Source organism: the organism of the source record quoted next, unplaced genomic scaffold (genome assembly GCF_019419815.1).
Source record: "Pyrus x bretschneideri cultivar Hongxiangsu unplaced genomic scaffold, Pyrus_bretschneideri_v1 Contig11, whole genome shotgun sequence".
In the NCBI taxonomy this organism is placed as follows: domain Eukaryota; kingdom Viridiplantae; phylum Streptophyta; class Magnoliopsida; order Rosales; family Rosaceae; genus Pyrus; species Pyrus x bretschneideri.
The window spans coordinates 869421-884011 of record NW_025999402.1 but is presented as its reverse complement, the minus strand read 5'-3'; the positions used below and the strand labels follow the sequence as shown (position 1 = coordinate 884011).

At 40.5% G+C, this 14591-nt stretch overlaps 1 protein-coding gene and 1 pseudogene across 1 annotated transcript; both read left to right on the top strand.

Annotated features, from left to right (window-relative positions):
• Positions 1-252: 252 nt before the first annotated feature.
• Positions 253-4229, top strand: LOC103931087 (annotated as a pseudogene).
• A 7044-nt stretch (positions 4230-11273) lies between these two features.
• On the top strand, positions 11274-14385 carry LOC103931063. The gene is given in 6 exon segments (XM_009340476.3): positions 11274-12084; positions 12086-12169; positions 12526-12583; positions 12681-12798; positions 12917-13034; positions 14081-14385. Coding segments are annotated over 6 exon segments (921 nt in total). The 5' UTR covers positions 11274-11595; the 3' UTR covers positions 14135-14385.
• The last annotated feature ends 206 nt before the right edge of the window (positions 14386-14591 follow it).

Genomic DNA, 14591 nt, shown 5'->3' with positions numbered 1-14591 from the left:
AATTTAATTAATCAATTAATTAATTAATTAAAGCGTCTTCTTTCTTCCCTCCCTTGACTGTTTCTATTTTCCTCAATAACGGTAATCAACCACCAAACTCCCTCTTTTTTCTCTCTTCCACTTTCTCAATCTTTCTCGCGCAGAAAATTCCCAAAAAAATCCCAATTTCTCTTTGTAATTTCATCATCAACCGGAACAAAATTACCATTTTTCCTATTCGATTGTGCAGTATTTGCCTAATGCACCATGAAGATGGAGCGGAAAAAGACGTTGACGATGAACTGGGACGGCCTCCGGGACGACGATGACGACGACCGCTTTTTCGAGTCAAAGGAACGCGCCTCCTCAGTCGTTCCTCTCGACCTCGAGGCATCCTCCTCCGAAGATGAGGATTTCGACGATAGTCGCATTTCATTCGCCTCATGTGTCTCCTCTGTTCGAAATGATGTCGATTTTCGCAACTCCACCGCAGCCGCTCCAATGGAGCCACCGTCTACTTTCGCGGCTCCAATGACGCCGGATTACAACATCTGGATGGAGGCGCCGGGGTCTATCACTGAGCGGCGGAAACGATTATTGCAGGGCATGGGGTTAGCCCAAGGACCTGGAAAAGACCTCGTCAGCTTCAAACAACTAACCAGCATTAAACGCCTCGTTTCCAACAAACTCACAAACGGCGTCGTTCCAATCCCCCGGTCAATCACTCGGGCCAAAGAAAAAGCACAAGTATTGTCGGATCAGCTGGTATCGGAGACAGAGCCAGAGTCGGAGCCGGAGCCTGATCATGATCCATTGCCAGTGGTGCTCGTCCGTTCGAGGTCGGAGGGCGACATTGAAGCTTTCTCGGTAGATAAACAAAGGAAGGAAGAGATAATCGGAACAATCTCGAAGCAACGGCTTACGAGGACTTGCTCCGCCATAGCCGCAACTCGCTCGAGAATATGTCCGTACACCGAATCGGTTAGAGCGTCCCCGAACGTCGGAGACGCTACTCCCAAGAGCCGATCGGTTCGGACTGGCGGTGGATTGTCGTCGGTCTTCTCGAACAACCGGTTAGGAGCCTTCTTCTTGATTAAGAATCTGGACACGGGGACTGAGTTCATCGTGAACGAGTACGATCAGGACGGGTGCTGGAATCGACTCAGCGATCTCCAAACGGGGAAGCAATTGACGATGGACGAGTTCGAGAAATGTGTCGGGTACTCGCCAGTGGTGAAAGAGGTTATGCGAAGACAGAGCGTTTCCAGCGAAGGCATCGGCGACGAAAGGAAGCTCGGTGCAGGGGCGAATTCGTTTGTTTCGAAGAGCCTGAGGATGAGCAAGAGAAGAGGGGTTGCTCTGTTGAAGAACAGCATACGAGGCATGGGGACCGCTGTGAGTGTGTTGATTGGGGAGAAAGAGAGGGAAAACACGACGCTGCCGCTGACACCACCGCCGGAGCAGAAACCCGCCAAGAACTCGAGTTCTTCTTCGTCGGCTTCATCGGAATGGGTCAAAGTTAGGCAGACAGGGAAACATTACAAGGAGTTATCGGCATTGCATTTGTGTCAAGAGATTCAAGCTCACGAGGGGTCAATTTGGGCTATTAAGTTTAGCTTAGATGCAAGGTTTCTTGCGAGTGCAGGAGAGGATCGGGTTATTCATGTGTGGGAAGTGCAAGAGTGTGAGATTATGTCATTGGATGGGAATTCGACCCCGCTTCATCACTCTCTCGGGTCCTCCACCCCTGACCGTTCGCCATCAATGTCTGATCAAGCTGCGGTTGGGCCATCCGAGAAGGAGAAGAAGAAGAAGGGAAAGGGTGGATCTACTAGAAAGAGCAATCCAATCCCAGAATATGTGCATGTGCCCGAAATAGTGTTTTCATTTTCGGAGAAACCATTTTGCTCTTTTGAAGGTCATTTGGATGCTGTTCTGGACCTGTCCTGGTCCAGAGATCAGGTCAGCTCCTTTCTAAATGTTCTTTTCTTCAATTGATTAATTTAAGGTTGGGCTAATTTAGGCTGATATAACTTAATCAATTTGCAGCTATTGCTTTCATCTTCAATGGACAAAACTGTTAGGTTATGGGACTTGGAGACCAAGGCTTGTTTAAAGTTGTTTGCCCACAATGATTATGGTAAGATATTCATATATTATGTAAAACAATGCTTACCTTTTGTTTGTATTTGTTGTCTGAAACGACGATGTAGCATGCAAAATACACATAGGTAGTGATTTCCGCTCTCCCATTTTGTTCCTCGTTCTTCTCCATGTTTTTATAGCCTCTGTTGAATAAAGGTAAAGGAGGATCAAGGGATGTAGAAGAAAGGGGAATGAAGATGGAGAAAAACGGGAGTGTGAAATCACTACCAATACACACACATAGAAGCATTGTATCATGTTGTTCCTAGTATAGTTTCTTGAGTTTTGACTCGGGTTACTGGTCTTGCAGTGACTTGCATACAATTCAATCCTTTGGATGACAATTACTTTATCAGCGGCTCACTCGATGCAAAGATTCGATTGTGGAACATAGCTGTTAGGCAAGTCGTGGACTGGACTGATCTTTATGAAATGGTCACTGCTGCTTCCTATACCCCAGATGGCCAGGTACAACTCTATTATGTACTATTTCTTTTATTTTTTAATGTTCTTCTTTTTGCATGTTTCGTGTAAAATTTCGTCACTATTTGGATTAATCTTGCTTCAAATCTGTTTCAAAACTCTAGGCTTGCATCATTGGTTCACACAAAGGAAATTGTCGCATGTACAACGCAGAAGGTATGAGTTGCTCTTCTAGTTTCTTTTTCGTAGGCAATGCGAATTCAGATAATTGATAAAGCTCGTCTTGTTTTGAAATCCAGATTGTAAATTAAGTCAGCATGGTCAGATTGATATTCAAAACAAGAAGAAGAATCAAGCCAAAAAGATTACAGGTTTCCAGGTAATGTAGAAATCTCTCGACTCTCTAGTTGTACAGTTTGCTTGCGCACATAAAATCCATCTGAAGTGCTTCTTACGTCCTCTCTTATTTTCAATGGAAACAGTTTTCACCGATAAACCCAACTGAAATGCTTGTCACGTCTGCTGATTCTCGGATTCGGATTTTGGATGGCACAAACGTGACTCACAAGTTTAGAGGTATGCATCTCATCAAATCCTCAAAACCTTTTCACTTTCTCAATTAATTCTCTATAAAACTTCTGCTCAGCAAATAAAATTGGAAATATAATTTTGATAACGAACAGGTTTTCGAAATATGAGCAGCCAAATTGGAGCTTCATTCACTCCAAACGGGAAGTATGTCGTATGTGCTAGTGAAGACTCTCACGTATACATTTGGAGGCGGGATGAGCCCCGAATTTCAGCCACGGGAAAAAAAACCATCATTAGCACCAATTCCCACGAACATTTTCAGTGCAAAGATGTTTCAGTCGCAATCCCATGGCCAGGCACCATAAAGGGTGACCCTCCACCTGTCTTGTGCAACATTCCAAGAGACAATCAAAACGCTCAACGCAACAACCACAATCCGGCAATGCATCCCCTACTCAAGAAGATGCAGGTGTAAGCAAGAGAATGCTACCACCTCTTCCGAAGAAAAACAACAAAGACAACAACAACAACAACAACAAGGGAGACGCATCGGATCAAATACCTTCAACTCCGCCGCAGGAAGATCAAGATCCAGCTCAAATAACCCGAACAGAATCGGGGATTGGAGAGTCGTTCAATTCGGACCCTTCCTCTATCAGGTATGGTGATTCAAGTTCTATGTCTGCCGGTAGTGCCTCCACATCATCTTGGTCTTCCTCTTGGTCCTGGCTCGACAATATAGGCAACAACAATGCTAGCCAAACAACGCAAGCAACAGCTTGGGGTTTGGTAATTGTGACAGCCACTTTGGACGGAGAAATCAGAGCATACCAAAATTTTGGGCTGCCGCGAAAAGTGCAGAACAATATTTTTGGAGGCCCTACTTAATTGGTTATGTGCTGGTGAAGATATAGGATCATAATTTCTCTCCTTTAAATGGAAACAAATTTAGTACGCAAGGTCTCAAGTTTGATTCCTCCTTCCCAAGAAACGTTCATATCAAATTTTGTTTACGAACAAGCTTCTCACTTATCATGGATATATACATACATACATTGTACACTACAAATACAAAGAGTCAAAAGAGCCATGGTGACCAAACTGCACATTGGTATTTTTGTTGTAAATGTAAAATCTTGTTGCTCTTCGTCAGAATTTTTTTGGAAGAGAACCCATCATCCCTTTATACGTAATGGGTGCTTTGTAATTTGTAAGGCTATTATTTTTCTTTTTCTACATGTATGGTGACTATAGATGATTATAAAGCGAATACTTGATTTTGATTATGATGTTTAAACGAGGAACGTTGACTTTCCTTGTTACAAAAGAGTGAACATGCGTGCAACTGAATAGTTTTGTTTATAACGTTTGTACAGAAATATGGATTCCATCTTACCGCAACAGTGAAAAAAGAGTGCAACTTGACGATTTTGATTATGACTTTTGCACACGGAATGTGGATTCCTCTTTACAAAAAAGTGAAGATTAGGGCAACAATTACAATGATTTCAAATTCTAGTTAAACAAGTTTGATTTGTGAACCCTAACCACGTTATGTTAAACTGAAAAAGGGGCCAAAAATTCATGTGCTTGGACTTGCTCTGAACTCAAACATTGCGCGCGCAAATATGGCAGAAAGCAAGAGAGCCAAAACTTCATCCCCGAGCCCTCTCGCCACTTTCCAAGACATTCAGGAACACCTCGTTCGACTGCCCTCCTCCTCCATCTCTCCGCTGCCAATCTCCTCCATCTCATCCCCGTACTCCTTGTACATCTCTCACACATACAATTTTGAAATTTTCACTAATTTCACCAATTTCAATCTCTAACTTCAGATTCGTTTATAGGGGAGATGTTCAGAATCAGAGCTACCGCAGAGCTCCCACCTCTACGCAGTTCAAGTTGAGAACAGTAGCGAAGCTCGAAGAGTTCTTGGATTCAGCTCTGCTCTCTCAGGTTTCCGACCAGCTCAGCCTCACGAAGAAGGTTCCGGAGGCGGTGCCAACGTCGCAGAAGAAGAAGGTCAGGGATTTCGACGAATTAAAGGTGCTGGTGGATTCGGACAGGGAAGCTGTGAATGACAAGGACGATTCGGATCTGATTGAGGAATTTTGGAATGGCGGCGATGGAGAAGCTTGCACCCCGTACCGGCATTTCGAGCAAATCAGAACGCGGCGTTTCAAAGGGTGAGGATTTCAAAACACTAGACTCTATAGAGTCCGATTTCAAAACACTGAACTCTATAGAGTCCAATTTCAAGTAGTTCGTTACAGATGCACGGGAGTCGATGAGACGCGTAGTTTGTGTATAAATAACAAAATGGACAGACCATTTTTTCTTTTTTGAAAAAAAATGAAGCGAAATTAGCCTGTGCATAGCGTGATTTAGGAAAGGAAATTGTATGATAATTCAAAACTTTACTTTGTTAAGGCAAGCTGCTTTTGACACCCAATTTCAACATTAATGTATGTGAATTCGAATTCGATTACTAATACAGTTAGTCACCCTAGCATTTTCCGTTTGTCGAATTCATAGTTTGGTACCTTAAATGTGATTACTAATACAGTGGGTCTCAAACGAAATTTTAATCAAGGTCCTAAAAATTGAAACCCTAATTTATGTAGAAAAATTTGTACAAATAACAATGAAAATTTTCATTTTTTTTTAAGTAAAGGTACGATATTCATCAATGGAAAAGTTGGATACATAAACACTGAGGATAAGGTGCATACAGTGGGTCTCGATAAAAACTTTGCAAGGAATTTCAACCCGGTCGAAGGAAAAAAAAGCACCTCACACCATTAAATTACAAATGAGAGCTATCCTTAATGAGTAGATCTAAAAGTACACACTAGTACAAATAACAGTTTGCGCGACGAAGCATAGTTTGTCACGCAAAGTTAAAAAAACGTCACCTGAAAATTAGCCCAACGAAAACTTCGTCGCATGCAAAGGTTGCGAAAGCAGGGTTTGCACGACGAAGGCATAACCTGCGTCGTGCAAAGGTCTTTGCGAGACTACAATACCTGCGTCACGCAAAAGTTTTCGTGCGACGCATCTTGTTCTCGTTGTATAGCAAAGATAGGTTCACGCTGAAGGTATTTTCGTCACGCAAAGACCTTTTGCGCAACACAAGTATTGTTGTCGTTGCGCAAACCTTTTTTTTTTTTTTTTTCTTTTTTTGACAAAATATTTTTTATTTAATTTTTTATTAATATTTTAATTAAATTATAAACAATAATTAATAAACCAAGAAAAAGTATTTAATCATAAAATATATGAAAATGTACATACAAGTTGTTCGAACATAGAAGAAAAAACTACAACAAGTAGTTGTCTAGGTTTGATACATTAGGCTACTGGGTATCGGCTAGGCGAAGTGGCTGGGAGGTCGAAGGTGGAGCAAAATCAGGTGCTAGCATCGGGATTTGGAGGCTGAACATCTGTAAGGCCCGTAAGATCATGCTTATCTTCTCGTCCTGGGCCGAAAACTAAGCTGCAATCTAGGCTTCCCAAGCATCCTAGGCTGCTTCTGGGCCGCAATCTTATTTTTTTAGGGTTTCCACTTCCTTTGTCAGGGTGATACACTATCCTATGGTCGGTCTAGAAGAAGAGGCACCTGTCTCACGAACCCGCGCCTTCCCCATACCCCGAACAACCTTGCCATGATGACGACCGAGCTTCTGATCCAGGGCCTCAGTCAGGATCTGAAGACCTACATCCTCGGGTACAGTGACGTCCTCGATCGGGGTCTTCGAGGGAAGCTGTGATGCTACTTCTTGGAGAACAGAAGTGCTCTTCTCCACCATAAAAAAAAAATGTAATTAATATTTGAACTATTCATAAATATAAGAATAATAACAATTACATAAACTTACATGAAACTGCTCAATGGTCTTATCGCTGGGTTGAACATAAACGTCCTTGAACATGTTGAGCTCTGGGAACTTAGAACCCTCCTAAAGAAAAAAACATTAAGAAAATTTTATTAATCAATAATAAAATATAAATTGTATAAGATTTAAAAATTAATATACTTTTACCTGACGTCACGCCTTAACCCTATACAAGAAGGGCATCTTTAACTCCTGAGCTTTCTTGCCAACAACAGATTTCTTCTGTTAAACACACAATATACATGTTAGTGCAACTATTTGAAATAAATTATTAAAAAAGCTTATAAAAATAACTAAAACAGAAATAAATTATTATTAAAATATTATGTACATACCACAAATTTTGTCCATAAAATATTTGCAGAGCCACTTCCAATCCTCCGGCCACTCTAATAACTCGATTGAGCAACCCTCTAGGCGAGCAATCTCCAGATCATCACATTTCTTAAAATGTGCGTGGAGTTCGCACTTCCAATGTTTGTACTGGGTTGCTAAGTTCTCCTTTAAGTAGGTGGTGGCCTCGGGGATATGTCCTCAAGACTATAATAACCTACAAATATGAAAATAGTAAAATAATAGTAAGAAATTTAATAATATTAAGATAATATACTTTGGTTAATATACTAACCGACAACTCATCCCTCACCAGTTCCTTCGTCCTCTCAAGAGTTTCTGCCCCCATTGCATAGGACAATGCCACTGAATAACAAAACCATAACTGGTAGCAATGCTGCTATGTTGTTGTGAGGTAGCCGCTCCATGATGTCGTGAGTCATACGGAATCTTGATCAATTGTTGGACACACGTACGTTGTGTGCCGGCTTCAGCATTCAATTAGGCCCTCTGGTGAGTAGTAGTGACTGACTGAGAGTGAGGGAGGCGCAAGGAGAAGTAAGGTTACTTTAAGTCCGCCCATTTTTTACAATTAAACCACCACAATTTTAATAAATTGCATGACGCATGTATACATTACGATGTCGTGCTATGAGTGTTTGCACAACGACTTCATTGTAGCGTCGCGTAAGATGTATTTAAAAGAAATTTTTTTTCTAATAAATTGTTTGCACAACGATTCCATTGTAGCGTCCCGCAAGATATATTTAAAAAAAAATTATTATATATACAAAATAAATCAAATTTAAAGCTACGTAATAAATGTATATATCATTCAATTTAACTTGTCTACATTATCGTCATCCGAACTACAATTTAACTGTTACTTTAACTCCGATTCGATGATTTTTTACAGTTACACTCTTTGACCTTATATACTTTAAGATCACATACGTCAAAAATCGCAAAAAATAAACATTTAGAGATCAAGTAATAGGACAAAACTTTTCAACAGTTATAAACAAAAAATCACGATTTAACGGTTGTTTTAACTTCGATTTTGACGATTTTTACAACTACACTCCTTGACCCTATATGAATGCAATGAATGAATTTGATCTTCAATTTAACATATTTACACTAGTGGATACCACAAAATCTTATGCTATATTTAATGAAAGTATAAATAAACTCTAAGTGTTGGTGAATCTATTGTTTTGATGGGATACACATTCTACAAAACTAGTTTCAATGATCCAACCGTCAAACTTGTTTGTATATACTTTGAGATCACATATGCCAAAAATCGTAAAAATCAAACATTCAAAGATTAGCTAATCAGACAAAACTTTTCAACAGTTACAAAGGAAAAATCAAGATTTAACGATTATTTTAACTCCAATTTTGATGATTTTTTATAGCTACACTTTTTGACCTTATATGAATACAATGAATGAATTCGATCATCAATTTAAAATATTTACACAAGTAGACCATAAAATCTTATGTTATACTTAAGTATAAAATAGAACTCTTAAGTGTTTGTTGAATCTAATATTTTGACAGCGTCGCACATACTGTTTGGCGATTTTTCCAGAAAATTGAGTGACGGACTAACCACATTGCGCAAAGGCAATTTGCGGAACGGAGATTTATAACGTTGCGCAAAGGTGTTTGCGCGACACATTTATCCGTTGCGCAAAAACCCTTTGTGCAACGCGATTGTTCCGTCACACAAATGCCTTTTATGTGACGCATTGGTTGGTATGTTGCGCAAAAATCCTTTGTGCAATGCAGTTGTTCCATCACTCAAACACCCTTTGCGTGACGCATTGGTTAGTACATCGCGCAAAAACCCTTTGTGCGACACATTTGGTCTGTTGCGTAAACACCCTTTGCGTAATGCATTGGTTGGTACTGTCATGCAATTTTCTAGTGCCAAACCAGAATTTTACCACAATTTTTTGGCACAATAATATATTTTTCTAACAAAAATCCGATTCGAACTGCAATAATAAATTTAAGGCTACTTAATAAATATATATACCATTCAATTTCTTAAGTGTTATACGTACAAAATCAAATCGCTTACCAGATAAGGATAGATCGAGGAAGGGAAAGGAAATGGAGGAGAAGAGAGATGAAATATTTGTATGATGAATTTAAGAGCAAAGGAGGATTGGAGAAGGTTTTGAAGAGAGATGGGGAAGGGAGGTAGTCGCTGCAATTGGGTTTGCTGTTTCTGCCTCCCAAACTACTTTTGTGATCCGGAAAAACTCGTTGACTTTGCACGACAAAACATTTTATCACGTAAAACTGTTTAGTGCAACGAAGGTGTACCTTTGTCACGCAATGTCAGGAATAAAAATTGGGTAAAAGCCTTGGTTAGGCCAAAGAAAATTGCGCAACGGACCACTCACGTCGCATAAATAGTCTTTGCGCAATGGTGAACGAAAATGTTGCGCAAAGGCCATTTGCGCGAAGTTGTTGGTTTGTCGTGCAATTTTCTGGCGCCAAACCAAGACTTTTACCACTTTTTTCCCAACATTGCGCGACAAAGGTACACCTTTGTTGTGCTAAACAATTTCCTTGCGCAACGTAATTTGCTCCGTTGCACTAGTTTTCGTCGTGCAAGTGTGTTTTTGTACTAGTGACATTGGGGCTCTTCAAACCAAACAACCTGAGTAGCTAACACTAAACTTAGCCAACCTGTGTGCCACCTTGTTCATTGTCCTGCAAGTATCAATGATATAATGCCCAAATGGAGATGAATTCTCCAGACCTTCATATTGTAACGCCTTGATAACCATCAAAGCATCACCTTCAAACTCCACCCTTGTGTGTTGCATTTGTTGTGCAAATGAAGCCGCATCCCCTGCTGCAAAAGTTTCTGCCATCAACGGTGACCGAAACTCCATCAACTCTTCCACTCTCCATTCAGTCATCCCATGCCACATCAAAATTGCACTTTACCCATCAACTATCAAGCGGTGTCCATGGCTGCACCACGACATGCTTGGTGGTTTTCTCAGTCCATGCCATTTGTGGTATTCCTGCAACCAAGTTTGAAATTGCAATTTATTTCCAGAAGATTCAGTGCCTTACCTTGCCAAAGTAGTGAGTTGCCTTCCGTCCAAATACTCCATAATAACAACAATGCAAGGTCGAAACTTTCCTCGGACAAAGAACCAGCAAGTGCAGCCACCCACTCTAGCATGCTCTCTCGTCGACCCCCATACTTGGTATTCCCAACTGGCTGGAAAATCAAACAGCAGCGCTCGCGGGCAATCCCTCATTAGGTGTTCAATCGTTTCAGCATTCCCATCACAGAACAAACAAGTTGTCTCCATATGCATTTTCCTTTTCTGTAGATTGTCCTTTGTTGGTGAAGCATCCATACAACATAGCCACACGCATATTTTAACCTTTCCCAGCACACGAGCTTGCCATAACGCTTTTAAACCTAGGCCACCCTCACCGTTCGGTTTACATCATTTCCTCCACGGAATCCAATGTATTCTTCTTTTTCCGTGTTATATACACCACCAAAATTGGGCGACCATTTTAATTTGAAATACAATTATCCACCCAAACTTAACCAATCTTGCAATGTGGCATCTATGCGAATTTCCATATGTAATTTCGTCAAATTTAAGCACGTGGCTTGCAAAAACCCCCCTTTAAGAGACTTTTTTTTTGTTCGATTCACAAGCATATAGTATCAAATGATGTTCCTTTCGAAATAAATTTATGCTTTTTTTGGAATTAATTGTTATTTCAAATGAAAATTTCGTACTTTGCCTTGATTTTGTACTAAATTATTAATAAGTCCAATTAAGTTTAAGTTTAGCCAACCAACTTCATTTACTTGGAGAAAATGAAAGTTTGAAAATCGTCACCCTAGTTTAATAACTGAATAAGATCCTCCACATCAGAATTATTAGGAGATGAAGACCTGAGCTTTAGCCAATTTGACTAGAGCAGTGTCCTTCCTCTTTTTCACCCAAGTTCAAGTCTTCCTCCTCGTATTTCATATAAATAATTGTTGAATATGGTTTGTATTTATTAAAAAAATTAGTAGGAGAGCCCTTGATTTTTCTTTGTTCTAATGAAAATTTCAGCTTGGGCCCAACCAACTTGGATCCTAGGCCTAATCTTACGGTGGTAACTCTGGCCCATCGTTTCCCAATTTGAATTCCCGCGCGCGTATTTTTTTTTTTTGTTATTCGGACGCGGAGCGCCGGATCTCAGTCGTCCAGCTCACGCAACTCTGCAAAATCCACCGCCCATGGCCTCCCCGAGCCTCTACCCCGTCGTGGACGACAATGACCTAGACGACGCCGCTCTGTGGGCCGTCATCGACTCCGCCGCCGCCTCCCACTCCTACTCCAAATCCAAACCCCAACCCCACAAGCCCCACGCTATCAAATACCCAAACTACCCTCGCTCCTCCCCAGTCTCAAAACCTTCTCCTCCGCCGAAGCTCTTCAAGAGCGCTTCAAGGCTCGAATCCCCGGCCGACTCCGACTCCAAGTCATCCGTATCAGAAGGCGTGGTCATCGAGGAACCCTGGGCTTTTCATCCCCCGAGCAAGATCGCGCGGTCCTCTTCTTCCGAAATGAACGACACTAGTCCTCTTGTCGTAGTTCGAAATGTGCAGCGCACGACGCCTACCACTCCTACGACGCCGTTTTATTCGTCGCTGGAAACGCACTTGTCGCCGGGGATCGGGAATTTTGCGAGCCCTGTGAGCCAATGCGCAGAGAGAGGAGAGGGATAATAGCTCTGTAGCTGTTCATAGCATGTCCGGGAGGTTCCCTTCCGTCTCTTTGTTCAAGGAGTATCAGAATGCAGCTATGGCGGTAATTTTGCTTAGATGATTGAAGTTTTCAGTTCAATTGGGTTTTACTGCATATCTAATTTCTTAACTTTTCCTGATTAATCAAACGAATAAGCCGTCAAATTTGGATTCAGTAGACAGTTTTGACCAAAATTATGCTTCGTTTGTGTGTTTTTGATAGATAGATTGAACAGATTACAGTGTGATTGAGCTTTTCAATGCATTTGGGCTTTACTGTATCGTAATTTCTTTAATTCTGCTACTTTATGATATAAGATTAAGATATGAAATTGGGGAAATCTGAATTCCCTTGATAGTTTCGACTTTCGACACTGCGGGCCTACTTAGTTGTTGTGTTTGTGTTGTTTCAATTGATAGATTCTGGAGAAAACAGATTACACTATGATTTCTGGGCATCCTTTCATTAAAAAGTCAGGTAAATAGGTTTACAGAGATCTTAATTAGTTCAATTCAAGGGGAAATTCTAGGTGTGGGATGACATGTGTTTCATGTATGTGTTTGTGTTGTGTTAGGTTGGAGGAAGATATCATTTTACTTCAATCTCTCTTTTGAGATCAAGGACAAGACCATTGAGTTTGATGAGAATCAAAATGTTCTGCGCGCTGAATTTGTGGTTCGGGCACACATGCAGTATGAATTTTGGATCTTGGGAGCTTTTAAGATAGTAATGTGATTCCTATATCATGTCACAGTTCATTATGAATATGATTGCTTTTTTTGCTATTTTGCCTCCTTCCCTTGTCAGTAGGGGTGGTAGGTTCTCAGATGGATGGGGCGCATGCGACCGGCGTGAGAAGAGATTCAATAAACCGAATCATGATATTCCGAGCACAGCGGAGACCAGGGCTAAAAGCAAAGCATCCCAGGTAATTTTCCTCTCTTTTTCTATATTCCTTTCGCAGCTTCATTTAAATATCAGTTCTACAAATTGTTTGCCTGTTTTAACCCAAGCTTTGTGTAACTTGATGCTAATCTCATCTGGTACACGGCTAGGAAGTTAGCTTCTAACATCACCTCAGCTCACTTAGATTAGATGATTAGACTCATATGTTTGCCTTTTTCTTGTTGAACTGGTTGTGAAAGACAAGATCGGGAAAAATCTGCCAAACCCAATGACTAAAAGTGTACCTAAATACTGTCTAACCCTGTCGAAATCATTGTGTTTGCCTCCAAATTCCGTGATTTATAGCACATAACTATAGTTTTTTTCTGAACCCCATAAGATTTCCAAGTATCTGCTATGAATCTGTTTGATAACCTGTTAAAGTTTGGGACTTAATGTGTGCTTTCATACAACTGGTTCTCATATTCTGCTGGCGCTTGCTTTTCATATGCTGAGTGATGATCTGATTTTTTTTGTTTATTTTGATAAATGATGAGAGTATCGGGTACTCCGGAGCACCTAAGAAAGTCCCATGGCGAGGGTACTGTAAAACTAGAGCTTCCATTGGGAAGATGACCAAACACACAGATTTGTTGTCGGGTTTGGAGTAGAGTCCAAGGCACATAGCATCGTTAGATAATCTAGTTTAAAGCATCAGGACCATGCATGTGCTATCTGTTTACGTCCTTCCAGGCTTTGTTTTCTAATCCATATATCAAAGAGAGAAAGCTTCATAATTTGATTAAATTATAGAGTAGGCTTCTCTGAAAATTTTATGGTGCTCCAGAGTATTCTATATTTCAGGGTTTTTAACCGTTGGATCTTGGTCATTGTATCTTCTGACTCCTAGGGTTCTCATGCCTAATCGATTTAAACCTGATGTTGTTTTTCTTTTAATCCATTAGTAATTTTCGTTTTGAAGTTATGTTGCAATGTTCTTAATTTGTATATGGGGTGCTCAGCCGTGTACTGGAAGAGTCCGGTGAAATTTCCATTGAACATTCGAATAATGTACCCTTACATTTGCAGGATCTGCTAGGAATCGGAGATTACCGACCGGGCGCAAGTCAGTTCAACCATTAACCACGATCTCAACACTTGTTCCTGATTTGCTTTGATATGTTTGTGCTGTATAATTCTGAGAATTAGGTACTGAGAATGCCCGTCTTGTTGTATTTGTTTTTGCCAAACGGATGCCCTAATCTAATTTGTAGAGGTGTGAATTCGAACATATGCGTAAGAGAGGTGAGCGGATTCATTAACCTCATCAACTGGCCTATTTATATATACGCAAATCAAATGGACATTTGAGAGAAAATAAAAGTGCAATCCAACTACAAGGCCATTTTCCACAATTTCCCTATATCCAACAGTAGATGTAACCGATGAGACACGTCCTTGGAGTTGTTTTACATCACTATTAATGAATCTTTATCGTTCGAACATAGTAATTGAAATCGTTTATTTTCTTTATCATTATTTAAAGATCATATTCATATTTGTCAAAAATTATTCAATTTGGAAATTGTTTAGTATTCTT